At 41.2% G+C, this 14,027-nt stretch overlaps 1 protein-coding gene across 1 annotated transcript; it reads left to right on the top strand.

Moving 5' to 3' along the window:
• Positions 1 to 440: 440 nt before the first annotated feature.
• Positions 441 to 1,933, top strand: LOC136484752 (uncharacterized). Its single transcript, XM_066481707.1, has 4 exons — positions 441 to 794; positions 1,038 to 1,142; positions 1,284 to 1,383; positions 1,560 to 1,933. The coding sequence occupies exons 1-4, from the start codon at positions 764 to 766 to the stop codon at positions 1,594 to 1,596; spliced, it is 273 nt and encodes a 90-aa protein (XP_066337804.1). The 5' UTR covers positions 441 to 763; the 3' UTR covers positions 1,597 to 1,933.
• The last annotated feature ends 12,094 nt before the right edge of the window (positions 1,934 to 14,027 follow it).

Consider the following 14,027-nt stretch of genomic DNA (forward strand, 5'->3'; position numbering starts at 1 on the left):
TCAGCCATTGCTTATTAGTCAAGCGAACGGGGCCAAGACTCTCCAAAAAAATTGAAATAATTTATAATTTGGAATGAAGGTAGTAACTCTTAAAAAAATCTTCAATTAAAATAGTGAGCCTAGGCTATTCAAGAAAATTGGTTAAGAAAAAAGATCAACAGTGTTGGGCATATGCATCATACACCGTGAAAATATTCAGAATCTTGCTGTGGCTGCAATATTTTGCTACCACGGAGGAAGTGGCAAGGCGATTATACTAAAAATGTTCAAACCGTGTGTACCATATATCGGTATGGTTGGTTTGTCGGAGGTCAGCATGCAATTGATGCTGATGCCTTGTTACGTAGGCGGTAGGCGCCCCTGTCGCTGGGATTACAGTCACTGGGATAGACAAGGAGTTGTGGTGTGTCCAACCAAGATTCTGCTGTCCAAACCTTTGGCTCTTTGCCATCTCAAGTTCGCAATAGCAGCTAGTAGTAGATTCCACGGCCAGGCCGGGGCCTTAGTTGGATAATTATTTTTTGAGCCAAGATTGTTTCGGAGGATAATTGAGGTTGTGCCGGAGCTGAATCATTGCCAGTCTGGCGAGAGAGCTCTGTCCCTCTTTGAAAAAGTCTCTCTCTCTTCTTGACTTGTAGCCGTCTTGGTCGTCTCGTCTGAGGTAGTGGCATTCTTGGCCAGTTGGCCGTCTCGTCTTGCCAGCCGCTATCACCGCGCCGGGAGAGGCTAGCTAGCGGGGGAAGACGCCGCCGGCAGATCCGCCATGAGCAGCGACCAGAAGAGCGACGTTCCTGGTACTCTCTCTCTCTCTCTCTCTCTCTCTCTCAAACTAGTCAGCTCTTCTATCTATGATCGATGGTCCATCCACTTCTGCGAGAGTAACAGCGAGTACCGTTCTTTCTGGTATCTGTATCATCACTTCTTAACCGGCTTCAACTCCTGCGGTGAAATCGTCGAGTTGATTCCCCTGCTCTGTCTTCAATTCCTGCGGTGCAGATACAGTAAACTCTGTTTTCCTTAATCCTTTGTTGGTGCAGGAGGCTACTTCGTAGGCCGTCCAACCAACCACGCCGACGAGAAGACGGAAGAACCGCCACACGCCGCCGGCGAGCAGAACCCGGCGACCGCCCAAACTCCTGGCGGTAGGTTCATGCTTTGCCGTTTCAACTCATTCATTCGTATAATGGATCCAGACATGCACACATCGTTGCTCAGTTTGCTGGACTGCTGTTTCATTGACAAATTAAAACTGGACCCATTTATGTTATTTGTCCGAATGTAAGATTACTTCGTTGGGCGTCCGGGGAGCCATCACAAGCAGCAACAAGAAGCAGTGCCGCAGCAAACCACTAAGCAGAGCACACCAAGCTTCTTGGCCAAATGGTAATCCTAATCTCTGATTACCACTATATATACACAAGGAACTTACCTAATTAGGCACCACATGTCGAGTTCATAACTTCACATCGACGTTCTTACTTCTCGTTAGTAGCAACTGCCGACTGATCAGTGGTTCTAACTTCTAATCTGTTTCTTTCTTCTCTGTCTCCGGTCTGCAGCTGTCCGTGCCTCGCCGGAGGTGGAGCTGCGGAGTAGATCAAGAACTGCCTCCTGCAGCCCTGCTAGGGACCACCCAATGAATTGTGCACAGGAGGATTAGAGTAAATTTGGGATGAGGCTCTATAATCCGTATCTGAACTGTAACTTGTGCTCTGGAAGCTGCTCTTTTTTGCTTTTGCGCATTGTTCCACTTTTGATAATTTATTTATACACATCCTTGTGCATCTATAACACTGCCACGTAGTGTAAATTGATCCAACCAGCTGATTTATTTTCTTTCCCCCCTCAAACGACACTTTCATTTCAAAAAGTGCCAATTGTGTATTGCTATTTACTTTGCTTGCGGTTATTGTGAACTTGTATTAATCATGAATTGCCATATCGTGTACAAATATACACATGCGTCAAGTTAACTTTGAAGCTCTTTTAGGTCTGTCTTGTACATGTGTTGAAAGTTGAAACATCTGGATTTCATTTAACCACTTATACTTAATTAAACCATACATAAATCATAAAAAGAGGGTTTTCAATATGATCAAATATATTGCTACTGCCTCCATGTAGCAAGAAAAGGCTGAATCCCTTTAAAAAAAAAGGCTGAATCTTATCAACTAAAAATCGTTTATAGTAGTAGTGTAGTTTTTAAAAGTTTGAACACATCATAAAAAGGGTACCTAGAGTTTAACTTAACTTTAGATGTTATTGGACCTATTAACAGAAAGAAAATGGTACTTGTAAAATCTGAGGTAAGGTCAGTTACAGGATTGTGTCCTTACAAGATCTGAATGCAACTTCTGCTGATATGGGTATCTGAATCTGTACTCAGACTTGATCAACGCAGATAAGACGCAGGTACTTGTTCCACTGTTGATGTGTTTGACAGACGAAATCTACTAATCTGAAGTTCTGAACATAGATGAGACAGGCAGCTGTTTCAAAATATGTGTCCAGCTGGAATGAAGAGCCTACCAAGTGACATTGTTACACAGTATATACGCCGGTTTGGATCAGCTATGGCTAATTGTTAGCTAAAGTTCAAGATTAGCTGACGGTTTGTTGTAAGAGAAAAACACTATACGATGGCTGATGGGGCTGATAAGTTCAAACGAACAAGGCAATTAGTAAGCTAACTATTAGGCAGTGTATGTGTTTGGATCTCTAGCTAATAGCTACATACTCCCTCCGTCCCAGAATATCTGTCGTTCTCGCTTCCCGAGAAACAACTTTACCAAAATATATATTAAAAAATATTATTATTTATGATACATAATTAGCATTATTGGAAAGATCTTTGAATCTAGTTTTTTAACAAATTTATTTGGAGACACAAATGTTGCATATATTTTGTACAAATTAAGTTAAAGTCGTGGCACGGACACCGAAAACGACAGATAAATTGGGACGGAGGGAGTACATCCGTAGCAATGAAATGTTAGCCCTAGTTAGTTAGTTGTCCTTAGCTAATAGGCTAATAACTAGCCAAGAGTTCGGCTAAGATTTAGCCCACCCATAAGCCCTCATGTTTAGATGGACTAAAACTAATTTTTCACTGCTAGTTGTTAGCCTACAGGATCAACAAATCTTATGACTGGTTGGTTTCAAGTGTTCCTTTTTCTTTTGACGATGACTAAGTGACCCTTTTTTTTAATTAGTTTACCGAAGACCGTACCCCATGAGCTTATAGAAGCTCAATGAATAGAGTTTGATATGTTAAGTGGTGTAAATTAAGAAAGTATCAGCAACAAAGCTGGCAGTTATGATTTGTGCTGACTTTACTTAGAATAATTGCACCTAAAAGAAGTGGTTGTGTTAGCAATATTTGTATATTAGAAATTTAACACCACCAAGATTTAATATCTCATATACTTGTAAGTTGACTTACTACCATAGGGAAGACAGATAAATTACATATATGTTTTTGGATATATAGAAATAGTTTGTTGGGCAAGTGAAATGATATTATTTTTGAGAAAAAAAAACAGTATGCTTCCTTTATGCAGGCTCTCTTCATAGGAACGTATTGATTGCGGGTCAAGGCATTGCTCTAACGTGAAGTGGAAGGGGAGATCTTTCGTTCAATAAGCTTGACCCTGTAACAATGCATTGTTAAGTGCATAACTTATGTACATACGGAATAAAAAATCATTTTATGAGAAAGATCATCTTTTTGCCAAGAATGGACGAACAACAATTATAGACTTGGTTTTCTTAATTACTTCATATGTGTTATCATTGTTCCCCTATTCTAAGCTATAAATATTTATAAACTACGTGTTTAAACCGAGCTATGCGTTTATAAGGTTGGAACTTTTCTCTCTTTTTTAAAAAGATTGCATGCCAGTAGCATGCGGTCAACTACTTTTGTGGGGAGGTAATCAACTCCCTTTCAAGAAAAAAAGTTCCATGCTTTTGGTATATGCATTTATTTTATAATTTTACGTTCTCAATGTTGCAAATATAGAACATTTTTTTTAGAATTAAATATAGAACAAATATTCTGCTGGGAATGTGGTAACAACTAATGATATTTCTATAGAAATCCTACTATTCAGTACGAAATTAGAAATGTCATTCTGAAGAGGCCCAAACTATGTGCGTAATAGGACACATAGCGTTTTTACAGTTTGCTTCATGTATATGTTTATGACTTTATATATGTGGTTTTAAGGATTTTGTTTGCAAATTATTAAAGCTAATTCATAGATAACGGCATATGTGGCATTATTTTAGGGAATTGATGGCGTCCGGACGTCCGATGGGATAGGATTCCATTGGACAGTACCAAATAGCCTAGCAGAAACACGCCGCACTCCCACCGTATCGCTGTAGTCCTTCCCCATCTACCTCCTCCCGCCACTGAAAGGTCCTAATGGCTAGAGGGGGGTGAATAGCCTAATAAAAATTTCTACAACAACACTTAGTAAATCGGTTAGACAATTATGAGGTGAAGCAAGTGTTGCGCTAGTCTACTAAAAAGCAAGCCACCTACCATAATTCTAGTTTATTTAGTTTCTATCCACACAATAGCTATGATACTACACTAAGTTAGTGTGCTCTCAAAAGCTAACTAAAGAGCCACACTAACAAAACTAACAAGCTCTCACAACTAGCTACACTAAAGAGCTTGACAACTAGTTTACGGTAATGTAAAGAGAGTGAGCAAGAAGGTTATACCACCGTGTCGAGGAGTGAACCAATCAATCACAAGGATGAATACTAATCACCTTGGAATCAAATGATGAACACAATGATTTTTTACCGAGGTTCACTTGCTTGCCGGCATGCTACTCCTCGTTGTAACGATTTATTCACTTGGAGGTTCACGCGCTAATTGGCATCACACACCAAACCCTCAATAGGGTGCCGCACAACCAACACAAGATGAGGATCACACAAGCCACAAGCAATTCACTAGAGTACCTTTTGGCTCTCCGCCGGAGAAAAGTCAAGAACCCCTCACAATCACCACGATTGGAGCCGGAGACAATCACCACCCTCCGCTCGACGATCCTCGCTGCTCCAAGCCGTCTAGATGGCGGCAACCACCAAGAGTAACAAGCGAATCCCGCAGCGAAACACGAACACCAAGTGCCTCTAGATGCAAACACTCAAGCAATGCACTTGGATTCTCTCCCAATCTCACAAAGATGATGAATCAATGATGGAGATGAGTGGGAGGGCTTTGACTAAGCTCACAAGGTTGCTATGTCAATGCAAATGGCCAAGAGAGTGAGCTAGTGCCGGCCATAGGGCTTAAATAGAAGCCCCTACGAAATAGAGTTGTTGTACTCCTTCACTGGGCACAACACGGGGTGACCGGACGCTCCGATCATATTGACCGGACGCTGGACCTCAGCGTCCGGTCATGCGATGCGTGCCACGTGTCCCCTCTCTTCAAATGTTGATCGCCCGATCTCAACGGTTAAGTGATGACCGGACGCGCTGCTGCGAAGTGACCGAACGCTGGACCTTAGCGTCCAGTCATTTTCAGTAAGCATCCAGAAACGGCTTTTCACGATCGGACGCGTCTGGTCATGCTTGACCGGACTCACCTAGCGTCCAGTTAGCCATCTTCTTCATTGTGCGCTGCCACGTCAGTAGGACCGGACGCATCCCACCAGCGTCCGGTCGAAGACCGATGCCAGCATCTTCACTGCCTCCACTGACCGGACGCTGGACTCCAGCGTCCGGTCACTACGTGACCAGCGTGACTAACTCTTTTTCAACTCTATCTTCTTCACCCTTGCTCAAATGTGCCAACCACCAAGTGTATTACCTTGTGCACATGTGTTAGCATATTTTCACAAACATTTTTAAGGGTGTTAGCACTCCACTAGATCCTAAATGTATGTGCAATGAGTTAGAGCATCTAGTGGCACTTTGATAACCGCATTTCGATACGAGTTTCACTCCTCTTAATAGTACGGCTATCGAACCTAAATGTGATCACACTCACTAAGTGTCTCGATCACCAAAATAAAATGGCTCCTACCATTTATACCTTTGCCTTGAGCCTTTTGTTTTTCTCTTTCTTCTTTTCAAGTCCAAGCACTTGATCATCACCATGTCATCGCCATCTTCATGTTATGACCTTCATTTGTTTCACCACTTGGAATGTGCTACCTATCTCATGATCACTTGATAAACTAGGTTAGCACTTAGGGTTTCATCAATTCACCAAAACCAAACTAGAGCTTTCAATCTCCCCCATTTTGGTAATTGATGACAACCCTTTCACAAAGATATGAATTGAAATTCAATTGAATCCACGTTGCTTGTCCAAGCATATTTACCATGTGTAAAGGATATGGACAAGTTTCATGAACCCCAAATGGTAACAATTGCTCCCCCTACATATGTACTAAGAGTTTGGATTGTAGCTTGCACATATGCTTGGATAGGAAATCTAGGAGACAATGTCTACCAAATGATGCTAAGGTATAAAAGATGGACCTTTGAAGCATGATACCAATCGGAGTGTGCCATTATACCATTCTTAGCACCATAGTTAGCTTGATACCACTTGGAAACACTTGGAAATGAAATCACTAGATAAACTTATGCATGCTAGATTTTCATTTTATCATTCAAACTTACAACTAGCATACACAACACAAGCATGGATATTGAAATTTAAAACTTGTGCCATGCAAGCAAACATATGAAATGCACATTCAAATGCACCATACAAGTTCATGAGCTTGCTCTCCCCTACTTGTGTACTCAAAATTTTAATTGATCCCTTTCCTTTGCCATATCTCTCCCCCTATGTCAAGTTCTCCCCCTTTGTTGTCTTTTTATAATCTTAGTACACTAATATCTTTGTTTTTCTCCCCATATACCATGTACTAATATCTTTGTTTTTCTCCCCCTTTGTCATCAATGAATACAAAGGTTCAAAATGTAGATAGGTTGAGATTATCAATGTCAATCAATGGGGTGAGGATCATTTTCCTAAATTTGGTTCAAACTAGAATATTTGCCAAAGATATTTAACTCGGTTTGATCCAAGGACAAGCTTCTTCACACCTCCAAATAAGGGTTATCTTGTACCATGTTGAGTTAAACACTTATAGCTCATTTTCTAGATTAAACACTAAGTTTACAAGCCCACAAACATGTCATATGCTATCACTAGATCAAAATAAGCATGGAAGCAATAGTGGTACCATACCATCATCAAATTCATTTGATTTTCATGAATGAGCCTATTAAATGTGAAAGATGTCTAGATGCACTAAACATGTCCTTAGCAAGGATGTATGCCATGCCAATCAACTTTTACCTTGGATTGCTCGAAGGAGAGGCATGTCATATAAGTGGGGGTGCATCAACACATATTTGAGAAATCCAATATGTTCAACTCATTCCTTAGCTTGCAAAACCTTTTCTCATCTAATGGCTTGGGGAATATATCGGAAAGTTGATCTTCGGTGCCTACACTCTCAATGCAAATGTCCCTTTTTTGTTGGTGATCTCTTATGAAATGATGACGGACATCAATGTGCTTTATTCGTGCATGTTGAACCGGATTATTGGTCAACTTGATTGCACTCTCATTGTCACATAGCAATAGCACTTTCTTGAACTTGATTCCAAAATCACTCAAAGTGGCCTTCATCCAAAGTATTTGTGCACAACAACTACCGGCGGATATGTATTCGGCTTTGGCGGTTGATAATGCAACACTATTTTGCTTCTTTGATGACCATGAAACAAGTGATCTTCCCAACAATTGACATGTGCCCGAGGTGCTCTTCCTCTCAACTTTGCATCCCACATAGTCCGAGTCGGAGTAACCAACTAGCTCAAACTTTGCTCCTTTGGGATACCACAACCCAACATTGTGTGTATGCTTCAAGTACCTCAATATTCTCTTTGTAGCCTTCAAATGACTTTCTCTTGGAGAGGCTTGAAATCTTGCACACATGCATACACTAAACATGACATCCGGCCTTGATGCGGTCACATAGAGTAGGCTTCCAATCATAGATCGATACAATTTTTGATCCACCATATTGCCACTTGCATCACTATCCAAGTTGCCATTTGTTCCCATTGGTGTGCTAATTACTTTGCTATCACTCATGCCAAACTTCTTGATCATGTCCTTGATATACTTGCCTTGACTCACAAAAGTACATTCTTCAATTGCTTGATTTGAAGACCAAGGAAGTAACTTAACTCTCTCCAATCATGGACATCTCAAACTCATTAGCCATCATCTTTCCAAATTCATCACAAAAGTCTTGATTGGTTGATCCAAATATAATGTCATCAACATAGATTTGGAACACAAATAAATCTTTTCCAATCTTCTTGATGAAAAGAGTGGTGTCAACCTTACCCATCATGAACCCTTTAGAGAGTAAGAAGTCCCTCAATCTCTCATACCATGCTCTAGGTGCTTGCTTCAAGCCATACAATGCCTTCTTCAACTTATACACATGGTCGGGCTTCTTGTCATCTTCAAAACTGGGAGGTTGGTCAACATATACTTCTTCATTGATGTAACCATTGAGAAATGCATTCTTGACATCCATTTGATAGAGTTTGGTGTTGTGGGCACAAGCATAGGCTACCAAGATTCTAATTGCTTCCAATCTAGCAACCGGGGCATATGTTTCTCCAAAGTCAAGACCTTCAACTTGTGTATATCCTTGTGCTACCAATCTTGCTTTGTTCCTTACTACTATCCCATCTTGATCTTGCTTGTTTCTAAAGACCCATTTGGTTCCAATCACATTATGTCCCTTTGGTCTCTCTACTAATTCTCATACTTGATTTTTTGTGAAGTTATTCAATTCTTCATGCATAGCATTCACCCAATCAACATCCTTCAATGCTTCATCTATCTTCTTTGGTTCAATGGATGACACAAATGAGAAATGCTCACAAAATGATGCCAATCTTGATCTTGTTTGTACACCTCTAGAAATATCACCAATGATAGTGTCCAATGGATGATCCCTTGCAATATTGGTTGGTTGGAGGATTGGAACTTGATTGCTTGTATTTACTTGATCATTGGGTTGAGATGATGTACTGGCCACTTGATCTTGTTCATTATCATGAGATCCACTTGTACTAACTTGATTTGTATCATCTTGCACAATTGAGTTAGAGAGCACTTGTACTTGATCATCTTCATCATCATTCACTTGCCTAGGCCTCAATTCACCAATATCCATGTTCTTCATGGCATTTGAAAGTTGAATGCCTCTAACATCTTCCAAGCTCTCATTCTCTACTTGTGAACCCTTGGTTTCATCAAATTCAACATCATGAACTTCCACAAGAGTACCACTATCCAAATTCCAAACTCTATATGCTTTGCTTGTAGTGGAATAACCAAGTAGGAATCCTTCATCACATTTCTTGTCAAACTTGCCCAATCTAGTGCCTTTCTTTAAGATATAACATTTGCAACCAAAGACCCAAAAATATGCAATGTTGGGCTTTCTACCATTCAAGAGCTCGTATGGTGTCTTCTCTTTCAATGGGTGACAATAGAGGTGGTTGCTACAATAGCAAGCCGTGTTGATAGCTTCGGCCCAAAAAGATTGACTCACATTGTACTCACTAAGCATAGACCTTGCCATATCAATGAGTGTTCTATTCTTTCTCTCAACAAGGCCATTTGATTGTGGAGTGTACTTGGCCGAGAATTGATGTCTAATTCCAAAATCATCACACAACTAATCAATTCTAGTGTTCTTAAACTCACTACCATTGTCACTTCTAACTCTCTTGATGGTTGTTTCAAACTCATTGTGAATACCCTTAACAAATGATTTGAATGTTGCAAACACATCACTTTTGTCCACTAGAAAGAATACCCATGTGTATCTAAGGTAATCATCCACTATCACAAAACCAAATTTGTATCCACCAATGCTAGTGTATTGAGTTGGCCCAAACAAATCCATGTGCAATAACTCAAATGCTTTACTAGTGCTCATCATGTTTTTCTTAGGATGAGTGTTTCCAACTTGTTGGCCGGCTTGACAAGAGCTACAAAGATTATCCTTCTCAAACACAACATCTTTCAAGCCTTTAACCAAGTCATGCTTAACCAATCTATTTAATTGTTTCATTCTAACATGACCAAGCCTTTTATGCCATAACCAACCCATGCTAGACTTAGCAACATCTTTCAAGCCTTTGACCAAGTCATGCTTAACCAATCTATATAATTGTTTCATTCCAACATGACCAAGCCTTCTATGCCATAACCAACCCATGCTAGACTTAGTAAACAAGCATGTAGATAATTTAGCTTCACTAGCATTGAAATCAACCAAGTACAGATTCTCATATCTAAAGCCTTTGAAGATTAAATTGGAGCCATCTACACTTATGATCTCTACATCATCTACCCCAAATATCCATTTGAATCCAAGATCACACAATTGAACCATGGATAGCAAATTGAAGTTCAAGCTCTCTACTAGCAACACATTGGAAATGCTCATGTCATTGGATATTGCAATCTTACCAAGCCCTTTGACCTTGCCTTTGCCATTGTCACCAAATGTGATACTATCATAACCATCATTGCCATTGGTGTTGATTGAGTTGAACATTCTTGCATCACCGGTCATGTGTTGAGTACACCCACTATCAAGAACCCAATGCCTTCCTCCATCTTTGTAATTGACCTGCAAAAGAAGATCAATTCTTTTTAGGTACCCAAACTTGCTTGGGTCCTTAAAGGTTAGTCACTAAGCTCTTTGGTACTCAAATGGCTTTCTTCTTTGAGCCCATCCATGGTTTACCAATGAACTTAGCATTTACACCATTTGCACCCTTTGTAAGCACATAGAAAGAATCAAGCTTAATGGAGGATACATTAGCTTGTGACTTCTTGTTCATGCACTTTTACTCTATATGACCAACTTGCTTGCAACTAGTGCAAAACCGACCATTGTTCTTCATAAAACTAGTCTTGTGAGGAGCAAATGTCGCCTTGCCTTTCTTGGGGATATAGCCCAATCCCTCTTTGTAGAGAGAAGCTCTTTGGCTACCCAAGCACATAAGCAAGCAGTCCTCACCACCATAGGCCTTAGCCAAGGTGTGAGTGAGCTTATTAACCTCCTTCTTGAGGTTCTCATTCTCAACCATTAGTGAGGCATCACAAGTGAAACCATCACTACTAGATGAGGTGGAAGTAGAAGTACTACAAGAAGGGTTAGCGGGAGCAACAATGATAGGCATAGATAATGATTCTTCAATTATATCACAAGTTAAACCTACATTGCAAGTTTCAACATGCTTCTTTTTATTTTGCTCATCAAGCAAAGAGGAATGAGCCTTTTCAAGCTTTTTGTGAGCCTTGCCAAGCTTCTCATGGGCTTCCTCTAGCCTCTCATGAGATGCATTGAGCTCATCAAAGGCTTGCTTAAGGGCTTTTAGTTCCTTACGCAAGCTTTTGCATTCCTTTCTCTTGGTGTCAAAGTATTCTTTAGCATCTTCTAGCATGTCAAATAGTTCATCCTTAGTAGGTTCATCATCATCACTATCACTTTCATTTTTGTTTTCATTATCATGTTCCTCATCACTTCCATCATCACAAATTTGTACCTTAGTGGCCTTAGCCATGAAGCATGATGGAGTGTCGAAGAGAGAAGGCTTCTCATTGATTGCAATGCTTGCAAGTGCCTTCTTCTTAGTGGTCTTGTCATCATCACTATCATCATCATCACTTGAGGAAGCATCACTACCCCAAGTGACCACATATGAACCACTCTTCTTCTTCTTGAAGGTCATCTTGTCCTTCTTCTCTTTCTTTTCCTTCTTATCCTTCTTCTTGTTCTTCTTGTTGTCATCATCATTGTCGCTATTATATGGACATTGAGCAACAAGATGATCTTTGCTTCCACATTTGAAGCACATTCTTGACTCTTCCTTGTTCTTGGATGAAGATTTCTTTCTTCTAGCATGGTGCCCCGTCTGTAGGACCCTAGGCACGCCGTGCACCCCATCCACCGGCCCTCGGCTCGCTGCTCTCCTTCCCTTAGCACCCAGGCCATGCCCCATGACTCTCCAAACATACCTCTAAAACATGAAACACTTGCAATATGAAACACTTGAATGCAACGTAAGTTTGAAGTTAATTAAACATTTGGAACATACACTTGCAACATGTGTATGAAATATATGCAACATCTAGATAAAACAATTGCAACTTGCAACATGAAAACACTTATTGCAACATAAGACCAAAACAACTAAAATATTTCGAACATACTCTTGCAACGTGTGTGTGAAACATATGCAATATCCAAAGCACACTTGCAACATTCATCTGAAAAAGCATATGAAACATTTGGAACAGACGCTTGCGACATACGTGTACAACCATTGCAGCATGTGCAACATCACGATCTATTTTTTGCAACATCCTTATAAAAATACTTGCAACATACCTCTGAAATATCTAAAACAATTGAAACATACTCTTGCAATATGTGCTTTCAACGCAATGTCTCCTTGCTGCTCGGCAGAATGGAGGCTTGTCGGTGTTTGGTGCTCACCGGAGGCAGCGGTCCGGTAACGCTAGTTGGCAGTGGGCTGGCGGTAGTGGTTGCACGTCACGGAAGGGAGGCATCGACAACACAAGTGGTGGGTAGGCTATGCTCGCGTGACTTAGAGAGGGCAGTAGGGCACCACGCCTAGTAGGGTCAGCAGCCGAGCGCCACGACTCGGAGGCGGCCACGTGTCATGCCTAGTAAGTCCAGCGGCCGATCAGTGCACCGCGGAGGGCTAGCGGTCGTGAGCTCAGAGGTGTTGATGGTCACTAACACCTGTTTTTACCATCAACATTCCACCCAAAAGCATGATAAAGTGAGGTAAATCATCGTCATACATGTGCTTGTAGAATTATTTGTATGCAGGAAAATATAGCAAAAAGGTGCAAAAAGGTGACAAATATGGGCAAAGGAGTCAAGTGGACATGGCAGTGGGGCCAGGGGCCCACATGCCACACCGCCCAGCCCCACAAGGGCACCGCCTGGTGTGCCATGTGGCCTAGCCACATCACCGATCTATGGGAGCTGCTCCACAACCCTTCTCATGCGTTGATTCAATGTTGGTTTGATCAATGGCTGAGGTTGGGTGGCCTTGGATTCATGGGTCTGTTGTCATACACTTGGGAGCCTCCAACCGACCTACAAACCGCCTTGCTGCCCAAATTTCAATAGGTGCTACCTCTACAACCGCCATTAGGAGCCAACCAGCACCGGAGGATCAAGAGGCGGTGGCTTCAAGGGCTGGCCAGTGCCCTGGGGTGGCCATCGACCTCCTGGCCGCCTACAAGTACCCCCCCCCCCTCACTCTACACTATAAATATGGGGTGAGAAGCTCAGTGGAGAAGTGCCCCATTCATTTCCAAGCTCTCCAAGCTTCTCCAAGCTTTCTAGCTTAGCTTAGCTTAGCTTTAGAGTAGTAGTCTAGTAGTGGAAATAGAGCAAGAGCGGAGCTTCTCTCGGAGTCCAGAAGAGTCTTCTGGGTCTGGTATAGCTCTTTTGTAATTCTTTCATTTAGCATTTACTTTATTTAGTACTTTATATTTAGTACTTTATTCTAGTATTATTGCTTTGCTTTACATAAGTGCTTGTTCATTATTGTTCATCATTAGTGAGCTTAGGTGCTTATTGTTTGGCATTAGTAGCATAGGTTATCTCATTATTAGTAGTCTTTCGTTAGTAACGGTTTTACCATCTGGTTAGGGTACTTCGATCCCATTTCATCAGAGCTCAGATCAAAGTAGTAAGCCTATAGATTAAGCAAGGTGCTTAGGCTATAGATTACCTAAGGATACAACTAGGCCTCCAGATAGATTATGGTAGGTGGCAAGTGGTGACAGCCTTGTCCATCCTTTGTATTCCACAACGTTAGGTCTAGTTATTAAATCGTAGGGCTCATGGCAGACCTTGTCTATTTAACTCTCCTAGTTGGTAGGCAGG

The sequence above is a fragment of the Miscanthus floridulus genome, chromosome 10 (assembly GCF_019320115.1).
Source record: "Miscanthus floridulus cultivar M001 chromosome 10, ASM1932011v1, whole genome shotgun sequence".
Taxonomy (NCBI): Eukaryota; Viridiplantae; Streptophyta; class Magnoliopsida; order Poales; family Poaceae; genus Miscanthus; species Miscanthus floridulus.